Source organism: Egretta garzetta, unplaced genomic scaffold, assembly GCF_000687185.1.
Source record: "Egretta garzetta isolate BGI_Z169 unplaced genomic scaffold, ASM68718v1 scaffold509, whole genome shotgun sequence".
In the NCBI taxonomy this organism is placed as follows: domain Eukaryota; kingdom Metazoa; phylum Chordata; class Aves; order Pelecaniformes; family Ardeidae; genus Egretta; species Egretta garzetta.
The window spans coordinates 533393-553300 of record NW_009260814.1 but is presented as its reverse complement, the minus strand read 5'-3'; the positions used below and the strand labels follow the sequence as shown (position 1 = coordinate 553300).

The window sequence follows — 19908 nt, the reverse complement described above, 5'->3', positions numbered from 1 at the left end:
TGAAGGGAACAGAGGAAAAAAAAATAGTTAGGTCAACAGCCTGAATGGAGGTAACAGATATTGTCTAGTCCACTGGCATTACACAGTCTTTGCTTCTTGAAGGGTGTTGTGGTTTAACCCGGCTGGCAACTCAGCACCACGCAGCCGCTCGCTCACTCCCCCCCTCCCTCAGTGGGATGGGGGAGAGAATTGGAGAAAAGAAAAAAAGTAAGGCCCGTGGGTTGAGATAGAGACAGTTTAATAAGAGAGAAGAATAACAATAGTGATAATAATAATGGTAAAAGAATATACAGGATATATATAAAACAAGTGATGCACAATGCGATTGCTCACCACTCGCTGACCGGTGCCCAGCCCATCCCAAGCTGCGATCACTCCCCCCGAGCTGCCATCGCTCAGCCCGAGCTGCGACCACTCTGCCCGCGACCGACCGACCGAATAACCCCCCCGAGCATGACGTTATATGGTATGGAATAGCCCTTTGGACAGTTTGGGTTAGCTGTCCTAGCTGTGCTGTACTCCCAGCTTGTTATGCACCTGGCCGAGCAGGAGAAGCTTAAAAACTCCTTGAGTAGTCTGAGCACTACTTGGCAGCAACTGAAAACATCAGTGTGTTATCAACATTCTTCTGGTACTAAATCCAAAACACAGCACTATGCTAGCTACTATGAAGAAAATTAACTCTATCCCAGCCAAAACCAGGACAAAGGGACTTGATAACATAAAGGAAGAGTATCTGGCTAGGGCAGAGAAATTCTATAGAAAATCAGATCTTCATATTTGATTCACCTCATCTTGTACTTGTCAATGCACAAGGATATTTGCCCCTTTGGAGTAATGGAAAAGATTGAAAAAACTCAGCACAGCATTGCTGTAGGCTGCAGCAGGGACGCACTGCAGCCGTGGGAGGTGCTGCGCTGGAAGGTGTCAGACCGCAGGACACGGGGCCGGAGGACCTGGTGCTGCTGCTCTTCATGGGGGTTAGACCTCCCCATTGGTCATAAGCTGAGCTTTTCCCCTACAGAAAAATGGAAAGAGAAGGATTGTGAGCTGGTGTCTGGTTTGGCATATTTCTCTGGTTGTATGGTAAATCACCTGGAATACGGAGAGAGCTGTCTGCAGGGAGTACCCATAGAGCAAGCCAGCTGAGAGCTCCCCTGGTCCCTGCAATGGCTGGGTTTGGGTGTAAACTGTTATTATGCTCTTTAATGTCAGCGATGTGTTGTTCACACCATAAATCACTCGAACTGTGAAAGCCAGGTTATACAACCCATGTGAACTAAACAGCACTTCTCCCTTTCAAAGTCTTCTGTCTTCTGATGAAATGACAAATGGAAGACGACCATGACATGGGCTGTGGTTGCTCAGTGCTGGGCCAGAACAGGTCAAGTCTTTGCAGGAACTGTTCTTTAAAATGTTTTGAAGCCTCTCCAAAGCCATGAGTAAATACACACAGAAAATGCAGACCAGCCCTGTCAATTAATCCTCTAACGAAAGTGATTAAGCACTTCACTTAGTCCTTTGAATGAGGGCAGAAATCCCCCTCTACTTAATCTGCACAATTTTAAACAAACGTTGATAAGTAAATTGATCCAGGATTTCGCAGGAGAGTTATTCTCACTACAAACTATGTGAACCTTCGTGCCTTTCTAAGCAAATAACTAAAAGTTAGTTTTGCCTCCTTCAGGGTGATTATTTGAGTAAGTGAGAACATGCAGAATTTTAGTTGGTTTTTTTTTCATTCCCAGGAGCTGTGTGTCTGGGGATGGAATTTAATGGTTTCTGAAGATGAAGAAATATGTCTTGACCTTTATGCATTTGCTCTTTCATCCAGGCTACTTTGCAGCCTGGAAAGGTCAATTTAAATCAGACTGCCATGAAGTGGCCGGTAACTGATCAACTGATATTACCACTGAAGGAAACTTCACAGTTAATAATAAGATGGCTGCTTAAAAAGGATGAATATTTCAATTAGTGGCAGCAGAAATCATTGTGCGCGCTCTCCATGCTCACTTCTTTCCCTTGTTCCCAAGTGGAGCAGATTTTCTTCAGGTGTTGGTCTGTCCCTGGATGAATTTTTTTACTGGGTTGGGATTATTCATTAGCAGTGACAGACAGGTTTATAGGGGAGAAATGCTACTTTACAAGAATATTTATTCTCAACAGAATTTCACAAGAAAATCATCAGGCTGAGCTGAGCTGGGCTGCATGCTGAGTTCTCCTAAAGCCCTGTAGCTGGAAAGAGCCTGTCTCAAATTGTATTTCCACCTAGGCTATCTTCAGAAGAGAGTCTTTAAGAATTACTTTTCCCGTACTTGTCCCTTCTTGTTCTGACCACAGTAAATGCTCTCTGCTTATGCCAGACAGGGCAGTCAGAGCTGGAGGTAAATGAATGTTTCAAACTGGCAATATGGTATTAGCAATAATTTACAGGATGGTTTTTACAGCTGTTTTGCTTTAGTACCATTTTCTGGATATAAAGCCATTGTAACAGGAGAAGAACTTGATTTGATTTTTTCCTCTGTAAATTAAAGTCCTGTGACCAAGTCCATTTTTTTTCTCCGATGCAATCTCTTTACCTTATCCTGCCATTGCCCATGACAATTCAGAGTGATAAATTGCAGATAGTATACACATCTAGTAGATAGTTTTCATTCCCATTGTGGCCAGTTCATGTGTAGCAACAATGTGACACTGTGTTTGGATGTGGAAGAGCAACAAATTTAACATTTTCTACTTTGGCCTGCTTGTCCCAACTTGTGCTTTAGGATTTGAGTCATTTGCCCACCCCCAAAAAAAGAGCTTGCTCCCAGTGCAGCCCAGAGTTACGCTGCTCGTTTCTGTTCTTCCTCCTTGTTGGGACTGAACGCTTGCAGTGATTCTGCTCTGCCCTCCCTCCTCACCCTGGGCAGGGACCGGTTTCAGGGCAAGGATGTGCAATGGCTGAGTAAAACAAGCATTTTCTTAGGAGTTTCAGCAAATAATAGTGCTGGTTAAGCCAAGTTATGTGCAAAAAAGGAAAAAAGGAGAATTTTCTTATCACGTTGTAAAGTAAGCAGGTGAATTTTGCATTGTCGCTGACAAAATAGCTGAGTGTAAATGCAGGCTACATAATAAAGGTTTAGCCATATATATATATAAAAACAAAGGTCTGCTTTATTTTAGCTGTATAAACGTCAGTGAATGGATAACAGGATTTTTTGTCTTCTGCAGAGCTGCTTCTGTCTTTGTGGGGGTTGTGCATGAGAGGCGTTTGCTTTCGGTGCCACTAGGATGCCTATCAGCCCTGAGCTGACTGAGAAGTCGTGTTCTGCCGTCGCTGTGTTCCTGCCTTTACTGTGTTTCTGTGTGCAGTTTATATTCTGTCCCCTTTCGGTACAAAATCAGACTTGAAAACTCAGTGATGCAAACTGTGCAAATGAAATAACCTTGAAACGAGGTTTATAAGGAAGAACTCACAGCCTCCCTTGTTGCTATGGTTACTTGCAGCCGGTCCCCGAGTCAGAACGGCTCCATCATCAGCAACGGGTCAGGAAAGCCCAGCTCCAGCCGGAGCTCCCTCCAGAAAGTAATGGCACCTCAAAAAGTGACAAAAGACGAAGGAAGGAAAAGAAACGGTGAGAAGTGTTTCTTGATGAAAGCTGCTTGGTCGCCCCTGCAGCCGTACCCACACAGGCACCATCTTTCTATGCCTTCAGCTGTACTCGGGCATTTTCTGTTCATAGCTGTTTGGGTGTTTTTCCCCTTTACTGCTATAACTATTTCTCAACATCACACGAAACAGTATGGTGTTTAAGTCTTTATGTGTGGGCCTTCGCAAGTTTTCTTTCTTTCTTTTTGTGTGGTGGTTTTGTTTTTTTTTTTTTAAATATCAGTAAACTAATGAAGTCATGATGCTCTGTAGTAGGTGGACAGGGTTTACAGCTTTTTTTTTTTTCTGTGTAGAGCCCTAAGTTATTAATTTCCATTACTGCTGTTGCTGAGCTGGCCCAGATCTGATGAAGATGAATTAATTAGGTAAAAATTAATTTGAGAAAGTGTGAGACATCCAGAGCTTTAACTGTCTATCTCTTATCATCCTCATCATACCTTTTTGTTATTAACACTTACTGACAGCTTTTCCTGATGCACCTAGGATGTTATACTGGATGTTTTTTACAAGCCCTTGGTTGATGGAGATGACCTTGTGACTTGAGATCTATCAGGAACATTTGATGAGAGGAGAATGCAATCCCCTTTCTTCCTTGCTTTTCTTTTGCCTGTCTCTCTGCTAATTTCACTTGAGTTATAGCTTTGCTTCCATAGCTATATTTTCAGTATGAATAGAAAACACTATGGTTGAACCAATTGATCTTTACCCTTTAAAGGGAGGCAATTAAACTGGATATGGTCTCATCAGATCCTGTCATGAACACATGTCTGTAATTCTTTGTTGAAAATGTAAGTGTGGAAAGGAGGACTCGGATAAAGAGAAAACCTTAGTGTCGATCTCTTCTCTGTTCTCCAGGAAATCACCTGAGTAACCTCTGTGGATACAATCCTGGTATCAAATCATATCATCCCTTGAAGATCGTTATGCCTAATTCTCAAGTGTCATGCAAAGGCTTTGCTGCTTTAGCAGGAACACAGTGGGATGTAGGGACAGATACGTAGCACCAGAGATGGCCTTTGTTCTGTACAGCAAAATCATACCGTGTTTAAGTGTCCTCTGTTCTTTCCATACATGTACCATAGAGCGTTGCATCTTGTGGGGACCATGTAATTGGGATAACTGTAGGACTCTGTTTTTAAATCAGCTTCACTGAGATTTATGCACATTTGTACGTACACAGAGAAAAGTGAGGTTGATAATTTTCTTTTGCTATGGGTTTGTACTGCTTTCTTCTGACAGACCTGTGACTTTACTGATTACTCCAGACCTGTAGTAACAAGTACGCTGACTGGTCTTTCTCAGACTTTTTTTTTTTTATATACACAGCACAACAATATTTCATGGTTTCAAGGTTGTAATTATTTTTTCACTGTTTCAAATGTAGCTCATTTTATGAGACAACAACATTTGTGGTTTCCAGTGTTAAAAGCTGTAATTTACGCTGTTTTTTTTCTTTTCTACCCAGGAAAGCCAATATTCACAAACAGTGTCAGGTGATGTTTAAATGTGTAGGCAACATAACTTAGTGAAGGTATTTTTTTTTGTTTTGTTAGGTTTTAAATGTTCAACGAAAATTGGTAAGAACTTCCAGTTTGTTAAAGAATTGACTAACACCTAATATCCTTTCTTCTGATCTGTACTGTAGTACGTTTCTAGAACATACACATGCTACTTAAAGAAACCTTTGAATGTAGTGTAAGGGAATATTGACCCTTTATTTTAATTCTTAATTTCATTATAATTCTAGCTTCAACTTGATAACAATAACTAAGCACTTTTCAAATTATGTGAAAAAGTAGTAACTGCTTTATTTACATGTTTATTTTACCTCTTCTTCTTCTGGAAAAAAGCCTGAATAATGCTGTTATTTAATATGGTCAAGGTGCTCCTTGTTAGGAGCAGCAAAGGAGCTAAATGATTTCTAGGAAAACATCTTTAGTGTAGAACCCATTCATAGTGTGGTTACTTGTCATTTGTTCCTACCACATTCTGGCAGCAAGATCTTGAGCTTTTGTGGCTGAAGGGAAAAGCTGGATTTGACTGATTAAAAAGTGGCAGTATAGCAGATATACAAAATATGAAATAGATGGGCTGCTTCCATCTGTACTCTGGCTTTGAAGGAATCTGTGGGTGAAACACCTTTTCTGCAGAGCCCTCCTTCTGGTAGAGACTTCAGCTACTTCTAGAGGAACTTCTAGTCTAGAGACTGCCATGGCCCTACAAAGGGTCACCAGGTGGTTTCCAGGCACAGATATGAAGGTGAATAAATACTTTGTTCCCTCATAAAGAGATGGGGACCTCTTACCTGTAGGCATATCTTTTAAGATATGTTTAAGAGAGTTTCCTGACACAACTCTTTCAGAACAGCTGCTGAGAAGGAAGATGTGTCCATAGCAAATCAAATGGCCTCCCCCTTACCAGAATTATGCAGCTGGCCTCAGATTTATTTTTATATGCATGTGCAGATGTGGTTTTGACTTTTGAGTTATGTGATCCCAAATGCCTACTGAAGTTGAAATTAAAAACCAAAAATCAAGGTACCTGTTACTTTTCATTACGGAGCTAATGCTTTGTTCCCCAGTGCTATGATTACAAGCACTGTTGTAGTCTTGGATATTTTGTTCTTTTTGAAGGGTGCATGATTAGCATTGATAGAATGTGTTGGCTGTTCTTCCTTCCAGTTGAAGAAAGAAGCTGCTTTTCTCCTAGCTGTTTGTCTGAACCTGCTCCAGCTCTCTAGCCTGCTTGTAGGCTGGCGCCTCTCATGCGCATGTCAGCAACAGCAGCAGCGTGTTTTCTTCTCGGAAAAGCAGCATCTTAGAACTGGAATGAATCCCTTGATGGTCACATGTTTGATTTGGGGACTCCAAGTTAGAATGGCTCATTAGTTGCCATAGTTACAGACCAATTTTAGATTCTGTTCTCGCTGACATTTAGTTACATGGAAAAATGACAGCACTGGATGTTACCTCAGTACATAAACTCTATATGGCTTATATCAAAATTGACTCCAAATGGAGTGTGTCAAGGCTGAGAGTGAACAATGTGAAACCACCACAGACCGACAGGCTCAGCTTAAGGACCTGATGCTTTGGAGGATCAGGAGAACTCTTTAGCTGAGCCTGATTTCTACAGAAAACATGAATAAAATAATAGAATCATAGAATTTGTGTTACAATAGTGAAGAATTTTGGTAAAGAAATAGCATTTGGTTTTCCTTTTGTTTTTCTTGGAAAACATTTATTAGAATTCTAACAGGAAGTTTCCTTTCTAAAAGTTGTTGAGTTGGGCTTTCATTTCATTTAAAAAGAAAAAGAAAATTAAAATCTTTTTTAAAAGTGCCTCTCTGCATGTGTTAGAGGACTGTGAGATGAATGAATCAGCCAACAATTTCTGAGATGGGTTTGTAGGAAAGCGTGGAGGAGAATAACAGGATATTGGCACATTCACCTATCATTTTATCAGGCCTAACGTCATTCAGGGAGAAGCAAATCGCTGCACCCACACGCACTTAAAGAACCACAGTAGCCTACAATAAAAAGTTTTCTTTCATCAGCTCCTCTCAAAATGAAGCCAATAAAAGTTATATAGGTCGTTTTTCAAAACTTCGAGTGTTTGATCTTGCAGCTGTCCTGTTAGCATCTTTGTGAGGGTGTGATTGCTTGTCTTGAGAAAAATGAAAGCTTTAGTTTGCTAGCAGTTCTTAATGAAGCATATGACTCCATACCTTTTGGGCTGAGAACTCGTATAGTTGAACCCAGTTTTGTACTTGAACCTCATTGTTGTGAAAGGACACACATCACAGGTGAATACTTTCAAAGAGTCAAACTTGTGTAAGAAATCTTCCTTTCCTCCTCCTAGCAGTCCCAGCTGGATCAGTTCTTCTCATCTTCCAAGCTTTTGGACATCGTCCTTAAAAATAGATGCAACTTTTCAGAAGCAGTTCAGTCAGGGATCTTGCTCCTTTTTAAAATATCAGTCTCTAAGACTATCATTTTCTGTTGAGGCAGAAGCTGTCATATAAATTTTTAACTCTTTTTTTCCTTCTGTTCTTTGCAGGGACATCTGAAAATCAGGTGTCTGCAGGAACGAAGTACCAGAGAGGAAAACTTGGCTGTATTATTGGCTTAGCTAAAATCAAAGGGATTTTTGGGTGTAACTCAGCCAAGCTATGATACACTGCCTCCTTTCTTCTATGGAAGTGCGGGCCACCAGTTTTCACACTGTCTGATGTGGCAGCTCAGCGTCAGAGAAAGCTTTTCTGAATTTCTGAGAAGTTGTCTGTATGACTCAAACAAAAATGAAATATGGCAACAGCATATTGAATCCAGTAGCAGCAATGCAGCAGTCTGGTTTGACACAGACTTACCTGGAGCATCTGGCATGTCCTAGCAAACACCCAGCACCCTTCATCTGCATTTTCTGTGCTGGGTGGGGTGAAATACAAGTTAGGGTGGAAAGGGCTTCATCTTGCCAAATTTTGGTCCTTTAAAGTTGGCTTCCTAATCTAACCTAAGCAGGTAGGCTCTCCAGTGACTCCAGAAGGCCACAGCTATTGGGACAGATCTCTCTGCTCTGGAGGTACTCGCCTTTCTCTTTCCAGTATGGGAGGAGCTCAGACAGCTGCATTGGCGCACATGCACAGGTTTGAAGTGAGACGATTCCCTTTTGTGATGTCTGTCTCCAGAGAGGCTCAGCTGTCAGGCTGAGACATCAGAGTGCTAGGAAGAAGTTATGGTGTAGAGGAGTCTATTCTCTTCATCGCTCATTCCCTCATCCTGAAGCACCAGCTTCATTTGCCCCAGGAAGAGTGTTAGTGGGGATCTTTAACTCTTCATCCCCTCACAGTAAACTCCTAGGCTTTTCTGGAGTAATTTATTGACATTTAACCATAGTGGGGTAAAAAGAAAAAATAAAACCAGAAGAACAAAATCCACTTGTTCAGTTGAAATCCCTCATATTTGCACCAGTTACTATTCTCTTTGAGCCTCCCAGCAGCTTTACATGTTGATTCTTTTTTTTCCCCAAAGATTTCAGCTTGTGTGACATAGCCTAATGTTTCACCATATCATTTCCATTTCTTCCAATGTCTTTTTTTTTTTTGGTGTGTGTTTGTTTTAAAAATAGAGAGCACTGTGACCCTGCTAGCATCCTGCTGGCAGCAGCAGTCCTTTTGTTTCTTCAGACACAGCCAAGCTTTCTCTGCTTGATTTTGGTTTGCAAGGGGTAGCCAAGTGTTATGACCTATTCTGTGAACTTCTGAGCCATGTTCCTGAGCCTCTTCATGCTCCTACAAAAGCAAAAGGTGCCACTGCTCCACCGTGTCTTTCCTTGGAGAGTGGAAGAATGAACGGCGCCTCCGAGCTGTCTGTACTCTGTGATTGGGGCCACCCAGGTGCTGTATTCACAGGTGTGGTAGAACATGCATAAATAAGTGGAAAATACCTTCTGTTGGATCTCTCTTAGGTCAGCATGGCAAGAAAATACCTTATCCTATGTTGCTAAGGGGCCTGTTGCAGCAGACCTGAAGGAATTGGGATCTGCAGGTGGTTCTGCAATAATGTATTTCTTAATTCACGTCTGCCTTCCCCTCCAGATGAGCTTTACCCTGCTGCTGATTGAGTCTGACAGCAGTTCTCATCTGAGCCAACAGTGCGAAGAGCGTGCAGATGTTCATGCCACCAGATCCAGTGGCAGTCTGGATGGTTGTGATCTTTCAGGAGTGTGTCAGCATTGAAGAAGACAAATGCATGGTTTTATTGTGCAAATGGAAAACTCTTTCTGCAGAGCTTTTTAGAAGTCATGGAGCACTACTTTCTTAAAGAAGTGGCTTCTGTTGTAGGCTCTCATGCCTTCCCTATCACCTTTATATAGTCATCATCCTTATCAGTTAAATAATTTTTTTAGATTATTGAACATGCCTAGGGTGGTATTACAGAAGTGCCAGCCGAGGAAAGGGGCTGATGGATTCTCTACAAACATTATGAAATACATGGTCTCTTTTTGAAAGACTTTGATATTCAAATAGATGAGGCAGATGTGGTTGGAGGAGAAGACGTAACCACAGAGAGAGATATCCTTGCTTCTGCTTGTAAGGGCAAGAAACCTTCACTGAAAGGGAACGAAGCAAGCAGCTAATGGAAGAGTAGAGACCCCGTGTGTACAGTCTCGTTAAAAAATTGCAAATGTCAGTTTAGAGATCCCAGATGACCTGTTCAGGTAACTCTTATCTCAGGATCCCGGGCAAACCCAGGACTGCAACACCTCAGACAAGTGCCCTGGCATTTAGGAGACTTTGCACATGAGAAAATAATATCCAGGAGGAATCACAAGCTGCTTCCGTTAGTCTGTAAGCCATCTGCTTCTCTGAAAATATAATATTTGTGCTGTTCATGAAAGGCTTGGAATTGCTCTATCTCACAGTTGGGTGTATTTTGGGAAGGGGTGTGTGTGTACACAAGTATGTTTTGTGTTACACTGCAGTATCTTAGAGAGGTGTTTCAGTCCTGAATAGATTCAGATACTGATGTTAGGAAACTTTTATTTTACTTATAGGCTTATAAACTTCTTAAGAAGCAGACATTTCTTTATTGCTAAGAGCTCTTGTTCATACCTTTCTGGAAATGGTTAGCTACAAATTGAATGATTTAAATGATGTAGAAAATTTGCAATTTTTTTCCATATAGAGATATTTTTTCTAAAATGAAAATTATTTTCCCGTTACTAATTTACATTCAGGAGTCAGTATTTCTGTTTGAAATACTCATACACAGACTCTTTCCTAAGGAGACGTCTTTTAGATCTGTGGCATAGTTTGCTCTTTGTCAAACTTACGATTTTCATTTAATATAATCTGTTTGCTTTCCTATTATTTTAAGCCCTTTCATTACTGAGAGAATTCATTGCGCACTATAGGTGTGGCTATAATATTTGGATTTCCTTCATACAAAATAAATCTTTGAAAATTTGTAATGCTTCATTGAATGACCTAAGAAAAGGCAGAGCACATCTACCTGTTGGTGAGGATTTCCCATGTTTTGGCTTTGTGTGTTTTTTTCCCATCTATGTCATTCTTTTTCTGAGGACTTCCAAAATCAGTCAAATGTTTGCTTCTGAGCAGATATAGCATATATTTGTTTCAAGTTTTTTGCTGTAAGGTTGTTGTTGCTGCTGTGGATCAGGTAATTTAGATTTCCTTACTTTTTTTTTTATAGGTAAGTATTTCAGTCCTTCTTTTCTTCCTTCCAATGTATTTTGATTTGGAAGAGGGGAGGAAAGACAAAGTGGAGGGAGAGAGAGGAGAGAAGAAATCTTGTGTGGTCTTCATATTGAAATCTTAGGATGACAAAAGTCTAACTCTTTTTTTTTTTAATATAAATTGATAACTAGATAAAATTAGAATATTCCACCTGTCTAATTGTTCCTTAACCATCCAGAGCTACAGTTCCGCAGTCCCTTTTCCATGGGCACGAGTGGGTAGCACCACCTGCTGGCATCGCGGGCTGGAAGTAGTGCAGAGCTGCAGCCAAGTGGGAGGCTGGCATCCCTGAAGCAGCTTCAGGCCAGCAAACCTTGTACACTAATGGCTGCAGTGATGTGGAGACAAAGCTTCAGCGATGGTCCTGCTCCTCAAAAACACAGTGCCAGGCTGATCTTCACTGCAATTGGCACTCAACCTGAATAAATGATTGCTTTGGATATATCTTCATGTACATCAGTCACAGGAAGGTTAGGAGCAGTAATTCAATCTCAATGGATCATGCGGCATGAGATATCTAGCACAAGATGTTTCAGAGATCAGAAATTACCGTTAAGTAGGTGATTAAGTCTTTTTTACCCTTTTCGCCACTGAACATCTAAGTCTCGCTATGTGTGCGTGCAGACAGTGCAAGCAAGAGTAGAACAACAATGTATCCATAAAAATGTTGGTATGCATCTGATTAAAAACAGAAATTAAAAGCATCACTTCAAATCAGTGTTTGCTAATTATAATAAGCAAGTATGCTTATTGCGAGCGACACAATTGGGCAGTTTTCTGAACTTTCCCGTGCCCATCAGTCGCTTGACCAGCTGAGGCGTTCGGATGGGTGGGCTGGCCCTGATGCAGGGACACTCCGCAGAAACAAACACTCCAGGGCTCCTACTTTTCTCTGAGCTCCCTTCGATTTGTTTTTTAAAGTTTAGAGATTTCCACGGTTCAATTGCATTATAAATGCTTGCTGTAAATTCTCTCGGAAAAGGATGGATAGGAGCAAATACTGAAATTCCCACAGTACTTGCTTAATGGTTCACTGCCAGTACAAACTATTGCATCGTGCCAGTAACTGCAGATCACAGACTCTCTTTATCACTCATCAGTGAAAAAAGGGCAATGGAAAAAACTACTTTTATATTTTAAATGCCAATTAATGAACAAATGCTAAGCTAAGGTGGAATAGACTTCCAATTTCCAGTCCCGTTTGGCTATTATTTCCACACCAGTAGCACCGCAGTAGGTGCAGGAGATGTGCTCACGGATGAGGGCTGATATACTTAGGGTGCTCTTCTGTGTCAGCGTACCGCATCACAAGCGGCTGTCATCTGTGATTTCTGATTCTCTTTACCCTTAATATTTCTTTTCTTTAATGAGTCTTTGAACCAGAGGAATTCTGTTTAATTAAGCAATACTCTTGATTTCTGATCCTGAAATGTAGTCTGAGAAGACAACCCATGCATCTGTAGCTGTGGGTGCCTGGAGATTGCTGCTGAGGTCTCAGCAAGCGCGATCCTTCTGAAGCATTGGGGTGGAAATGCAGCTGCGCTTGTTGGTGCTTTCTGCATGACGTAGGGTACACAGAGGATGTTTGGAAAGAATCAAGTTTTGCGAGTTGATGCTTAGCCAGGGTTTTCAGGCATGCCTGGGTCAGGCAAATGCTGAGACAGGCAGCCAAGGGAAATGATTCCCACAACTTCTTGGTACTTGGAACACTGACAAGACACTGTCCAGGCTCACCTGAGCTGTAATCATCATGAGAGACCATCTTTGTCAGTGAAAAATACAATTTAGGCAACCTTTTTCTCTCTTGGAGATAGTCGTGTCACAACGGAGGTACCTTGTTAGGGTAGCGTGGAAGTTTCAGTGGTGAATTACAGACAACACCCATCTTCCAGAACTGCATCTAGTGGCTTACAGAATTGAACTGATTCAAAATGCCCCTCGGGAAGAATGTCCATGCTTCACTTTTATACTTGTTGTAATGTAAATGCCCTCCTGTTCGAGTGTGGTCTGTGGCAGGCAAGTATTCCTTCCTCCATCTGATTTTGCTGGTGTGGTGTCCTGGCGGCACGGCCGTCAGTGGGAGTCTGGCAGTTCATTTCAGTGAGCCAGGCTTGTGATCCGCTCGCTCTGGTGAGCGTACAGATTCAGAGTGTTTGAATGACCCCAGAAGGGACAAGGGGATTTCAGACCCGCTGAAGACTTCTCTGTCATATTTGGACAGTTCTGTGGAGCCAGAGGGACAATATTGAGCGACAGAGTGATTTAACCCACCTATTTCTCAAAAGCTCAAGTAGTGTCAACTCCAGTCCACAGTGAGTACAGACAGAAGGATAATAAGCTTACTCAGTGGGTTCATATTTTATGTTACCACTGTCAAATATTTTCTTACCAAAATCACTGGCTGTCTAAACTGTTGAGTTTATACAAGTCCATTGTAATTTGTGCAGTGATTAAATATTAAAACAGAGTGTATTTTCAGAGGAAATAAATTTAGAGCGGACCACTTTGTTCTTTAGCAGAAGATCTCTGCTCCTGTCAGCTAGGAGATGAAGCAGACATTCTTCCCTCTAATAGCATAATTATTCAAAAACGTTTGCAAGAATCTCTTTGTAGAATTTGCGCTCATGCTTTAGAGTCATTCTTTTACTCTAAAATGAGGATAAAAATTTTAAGATTCAACAGCTGACAAGGTGATACAGATACAAACAAAATTTGGAGGAGAAAGGGCCCAATTGTATGTGAAAGAGTTACCCATTTATATAGAAATCTAAAACTAAAGATGCTTCGCCATGCCATTCAGTTTTAAAGATTTTCAGAAGCCTTCTCTTGTCTCTTAAGAAATTTTAGTGGTTTAACTTTATAGCTATCTGAGGTACTCTTTTGCAAGGCAAAAAAACCAAAACCAAACAAACCCAAACTTGGACACCATCAGTTTCTTAAGCATGTTTTAACACACAACAGCAATGCTTTCATTTTAACAGATGGCATTTTTAGCATTTAATAACTTTCGCTAAAATTAGCAGGTTTAGTTTTCAAATTTTGAGAATGCCCATGCTCCTGCAGTATAAGACACAAAAAAAGCTGCACTCTTGGGTTAGATGAGGTGTAACTGCTGACGCCTTGGTATGTGGAGACTTGTGCATGTGTATGCATATAACGCCTGTCCACGTGAAACCTGGGAATAGATGTACCGTGACTTTCATTGCCATTTATCATACAATTTTCTGTGTCATTCTTTTTCTTCCTTTTTTTTTTTTTTTTTTTTTTTTTTTTTTTTTGCACTTTGGAAATCAATTTTTTTTTTTCCTTTTTTTTTTTTTTTTTTTTTTTCTTATTAGTGCAGCTTGGAAATCAACCTTCTTTGGGGGAGTGCCAGATAATCCTTTGAATACCTAATGGCATCTGTAATCTAATGGGATTTTTTTCCAGTGTAAAGGTCTCCCAGGTCTGCCCCTCGAGCGTACTGAGTACATTATTAATCTAAAGCATGTGCTCGCTGAAATTTCCCCTTGAACATGCAGTAAAAATTTCTGTGTCTTTATGCTGAATAAGTTTGATGTGCTTTAGTGCCCGTAAGCGATGAAGAGGAAGGAGGCATTCTCTTTGATAACATTGCCAAATCTGCCATTGACCCCTTCGACACCTCTTCTGGATCGGTACAGCTGATAGCTATCAAGCCTGTGGCACTACCCGCTGTTCATGCGGCATCGGATAGGAGCCAGGAGTCTGCCATCATTAATGGAGAGGTAAGGACTGTCTGATAACATCTCCAGCTGCTTCCTTAGCTATATCCACAGGTGGAACAATCTTAAGCCTGTTAGAGTTGAGGACTGGTAGGAGCTTTTCACCCTGATGCTACATAAGGTCCATTAGCATTGTGGGCTCAGAAGTCTGAGAATTGAAGATCTGCTTTTTCTCAATGCACCTGTGAATGCGTGCGACCTTGGAAGAGGTAATCATCTACGGTCCTGCCTTCTCAAGAGCCTTCTCTCCTATCTTATTAGTTGTAACAAGATGAGTAATGAAGGCAGGAAGCAGAATAAGATCTTTGTCTACGTGAATTCTGTGGCTGAATGTGGAAATGTGTATAGATCATCTGGGTCCCAAGCTGATCTTTCTATACTGAGCAATACATCTCATTCAGAGCAAGAAGGGGTGGAACAGAACCGTGGCTTTGCTCAGTCTGCACTCCAGCCTGTGCACGGAGGGTGCAGTTGTTCCCTGGGAACAAAGTGGAATGGCAGAAGCATCTCATCCAGGTGCTGGCCAAAACCCATGCTTTGGCTGCAAAACTCATATGGTTATGTTTTTATGTAGATTTAGTCAAGACTGGTCCATTTACAAAGGACTGAGGCTTTTATACAGTTGTTAAACGTGATGGGGACAAGCCAGAGAGGCGTCTTATTTGTAAACTCGCACAGCGACAGTCATTTAAAGATCAGCCAGAATCTCCCTGATGCTATTTAAAAGCAACATGGAGGGCTGCTGCCAGAGGCGTGGTAAAAGCGTCATCAGGCTTCCCTTGGGGGCCTGGATTAGAGCAGTCTGTCATGCTCCGTTTCATACTTGTATTTTAAGCACTACGTGCCGCATAGTTTCCAAATTCAGAGAAAGGCTTATTTAGATTTCAGCATCTCTTTTCTGTAAGTCAACAGGATGGCACTCCCAGAGCTGTGTGCTCTCTTATATGTACATTTCTTGAGATTTGTGAGGAGACTGTAGAATTTGACTCTGGAAGCACAAAGCCCAAGTAAAGTGTTCACCTCTATCTAACTGGCAGTTTAAAGCAGGAGGGAGATTTTCCCAATGCTTAGGAGTGTCCTTGGGACCTGACCTGTACCAGGTCAGACCAAACACATGTTTATTTAAGGATCCTGTCTCTGATAGGGGCCCGTAACAGATTTGTAAGGAAGCATATAAATAAGTGGAACATATGATGATATTTCACTGGAATTCTTTCCCAGCCACCAGTGATGACTTATTTAAGGTTTTCAGTAGTGAGGGGCAATGTCTCTATACTTATGGGACCCCGGAAGAGTTTTCATCGGTGAATTCTCCTCGCGGTGCCAGAAAGCAAGCGTGGCGTTGGGTCATGACAATTGGCTAACATCATCGGTGTTTTTCTTCAGTGGGTGTATCTGAGTCACTGTTGTGATGGTACATAGTTTTTAGGCTAAAATTATTTAACCATCTGCCAAGCCATAAAAATGCAGCAACTCTGTTCACTTGCAGTTCCTCGCTGCTTACAGATGGCACAGTGTGGTACAAAAAGCACTCTGTAAAATGACACATGTGGTGCATCAAACACACTCCAACAATACTGTTTGGAAGTAGCCAGCCCAGCACCATCCCTTAAATGTCTTTTTGCCTTTTAGGTGAACAAGGCTTTGAAGCAGAAGTCTGACATAGAACATTACCGCAACAAGCTGCGCTTGAAAGCCAAGAGGAAGGGGTACTATGATTTCCCACAGGTTGATAGCAACAAGGGGCTGACAGACAGAAAAAGGATGTATGAAAAAAACCAGAAAGAACTTGACCACATTTTGGATCCAGATGCAGATGTCTCGTCTCCGTTTGCTGAGCCTAAGAACAGGTGAGACTTTTTATATGCAGTTCTTCATCTGGGAGGAAAGTTGATGTCCAGGGGTTGTAGGGAATTAAAGGGGCCGATCTTAATGAGCCAACGGTTTGCTGTATGGTCTCTCCTACTTCATGAAGAAAATTCATATAACCCATGATTATTTATGAAAGTATGTTATCTGGTAAAACTGCAGTGTGATTAAAAAGAAATAAATGGAAAGACAAAAAAATAAGGGAAGGGACTGCGCAAGTTCTTGTGAATCATTTTCCAAGTAAGGTAAAAAGAAAAAGTGGTAGTAATTGTTTTGGTAATACTGGGAGTGGACTTAAGTATCTGAATTCATTCTTTTCCAAAGTTCAGTGGTGTTATTATTTTGTCATTATTTTTATCTGAATATAACTACTGCAGTAGGCATAAGATAACACAACCAGTACGTTGTCCCTGTGTTTCAGTCAGTCCTGCAGGGATGGTATCTCTAAGGATGTATGTGTACCCGTTACTGGTGATCTTCCTGTGCTGGCATTTTGTATAACAGTACTAGTGTTTGATTGATGCTTTACTGTCTCTTGATGGTACACCAGTAGCGTTCACGTCCCCATTTTAGAAACGAGGGGGGAGTGTATGTGCTGATTCTGCTTGAGTCTGCTGTGGGTGGGTGGGTGGACCTGCTCCATTGCTGGTGCTCTCTGAAGCACAAGATGACACATTGAAAAGAGGAGATCACACCAGGCCCACCCCAGGAATGGCACAGTATTCAGATTTCTCTTCCTTAGGGGTGGTGGAGGTGTGAAGGATTGTAAGAGAGCATGTTTGCCATTGCACCTCGCACCACAAGGGCTCTGCTTCTTACTGTAATTGGGGACCAGCAGCAGTTGATCCATGAGAGAAAAAGGGATACTGAAGTACAGTTGCTCTGGAAATGGTATCATGCCTGGAGGTGCAATCTTGCATCTCCTGGAAAGTTCAGACCAAAGTTTTCCTACGAGCATAAATCATGACTGCAATCAAAGTGCTGGTGGTGACACAGTCTTTGCACACAGTGCAACCTCAGCAATTTCCCTTGGGGCACAGAGATGAAAAAGGCTGTAATGGGAATTATAAAAGCAGTGTTGGCTCAGAACCTGGGCAAAACCTGTGATCAGATGAACTTCTATAGGTCTAGAGTTAAATGACTGAGGGATACTGCCCTTGATGGGCCATTTCCCAGGGTTGCACTTATCAATGAAGAAAAAAGATGCTGACTTAACCGTATGTTATGTCCTTGCTGGAGGGTCTGGGGCATCATTTCCTTGTACAGTCTTCCAGGGAAGGAGGAATAAATTGCTCCAAATGCACTGTAAAGGTAAGATACTGAACCCTCAGTACACAGGAGTCCTGCTCTGCCTGCTGTCCAGACGACACAAATGAAGCAGTAGAAACATTGATATGACTGTGTGCTGTACATATAGTGAAGGACCGAGGCATTACTTTGGATATTTATTATGTGTCACATGCCATGTAGGAAATGTTTAAAATGTAACACATGAAGTTTTAGTGCTAACCATCTGCTTTTTGTTAAATATACTGATGTTTGTTGTTCACATGCCAATGTGCTTAAAGGTCCTGGAATACATTTTTTTTTTCTGTGTGCTTTCTAATGTGTTGTGTAAACCTGTCATAATCTATTTGAGATAGTGATCACTGGCATGATATAAACTGCTTGAAGGTAGGTATACTGCTGTAGAAGAATGATTTCATTGTGTAGCTAAACCATAAAAGGCTGCCTGCTTGACTTACTTGTTAAATATATAGTCTATATCCCTACATAGGAAGAGAAAAGAACCATTTCTGATGCACTTTCTGTAAAGACACAAAACATTTAGAGAACTTCACAGATGTTGCAGATGTTTGCAAACAATCCAATTCCAAAGTTTATGCTAAAATTTCCAGACTAAGACCTGGAACTGAACTTGAGATGCTGCAACACACGATAGCCTTATTGTCTTCATTTTTCTAACTAAAAATAAGATGGCTAAAATAGCTTACTGCTGGAGGAAAACCTTCCATAATACTGTGAGGTAATATATGTTTTGGCTATTGATAAATGAATCAATACAATTGTATCTCCGTAATAAAATAAAATTGCTTTGAAAGCAATCTAGCTTAGCATGAAGTTGAAAATATGTGATTTCTAACTTTTTCTGCTTTGTATCACTATTTGTATCATTATAATTACAGCAATTAAAAACTGAAAAAAAATATTTTTTTTTTAAAATAATATCATTTAGGCATCAGTCAAAGATTTCAAAGTTTCTAGGGAAAAGGACTATTCCATTCTTTTCTGTTTTATGTCTGTTCCACTAACTTAAATCTCATCATTACAGCATTTCCAAAATATATCAGGAAATAAAGATGCAGTTGATTACACTATTCAAGATCACCTTTACATTTTGGATTTGTTTTAAATTGCATTTAAAAGTGTTTTACAAAACATCGCCACTAAATAATTTGATATGATCAAGAACAAACAGCTTTGTGCTCTTAGTACATTTGAGTCTTCTGCACCATAAAATTCATGTTTTAAAATGTTCCAGTTGTGTTCCCAGAAGGCACTTGCTAACCCATTTGAATGCCAGTTGTTAGCATTCATACCTCCTTTCTCATTAGGAAAACTTTCTTAAATGAGCTAATTGGCAATCTCAAGGCAATTTTTAAGAGTCTGCTGATGATATGCACTATTCTGGGTTTTTCTTTAATAGTTTGTAATCAGGTCAAGAATCTGCGTGTATTAGAGCGCTGTATATTTGAATCCCTTAGAAAATATATCACAGCTGCAACAGCGAAGTATTTATGGACCTATTGTAAAATGTGTATGAAATTTGAGAGACCTTTAATGTAGGAACATAAAGATTGTCAGACCTGATTAGCCTTAGCATAACCTAGTTCCTCATGTTTTCTGGCAATACCAACAGTATAGTCTTGGAAGAAAAAAGATAAGGCACTTTAATTTATTCAATATTATATTTATAGGGGAATTTCTTTTATTCCAGAACCTCTGCTTGTCTTCTGCTTTGGCAGTGCATTTGGGGCTTTCGAATATGCGCGTGGAGATTTGTGATTAAATGTCACACAGACATTTTTGAAAGTTGCCTTAAAATTAAGTACATGCTTGAGTACTTAGTTTAACCAGGAGCGTGAAATTGCTATTTTTTGTCCTACCTTTTATCCTATCTGATCATGTAATGTCTCTCTGTCTGGGTTTCTGCAAACCAGTTTCTTCTGCTCTAATCTGTCAAGGAAAAAAGTCCTGTTAACCAAACCTGTAATATCTCAAGATTTCTTTCGTATCAGCAAGTTCATTTGGACTGTGCTGTCTTTTCTTTTCTTCACTGAAAGGGTTGTCAAACACTGGAACGGGCTGCCCAGGGAAGTGGTTGA

The 19908-nt window shown here is 40.8% G+C and overlaps 1 protein-coding gene across 1 annotated transcript in view; it reads left to right on the top strand.

The window, feature by feature from the left end:
• The window catches only part of KIAA1549L (KIAA1549 like), a 69214-nt gene that overhangs the window by 27825 nt on the left and 21481 nt on the right, over positions 1-19908 (top strand). Inside the window, exons 12-14 of the mRNA XM_009646924.2 lie at positions 3490-3617; positions 14478-14656; positions 16286-16503. Of these exons, the coding sequence (XP_009645219.2) occupies positions 3490-3617; positions 14478-14656; positions 16286-16503 (525 nt within the window). The remainder of the gene's footprint in view (positions 1-3489; positions 3618-14477; positions 14657-16285; positions 16504-19908) is intronic.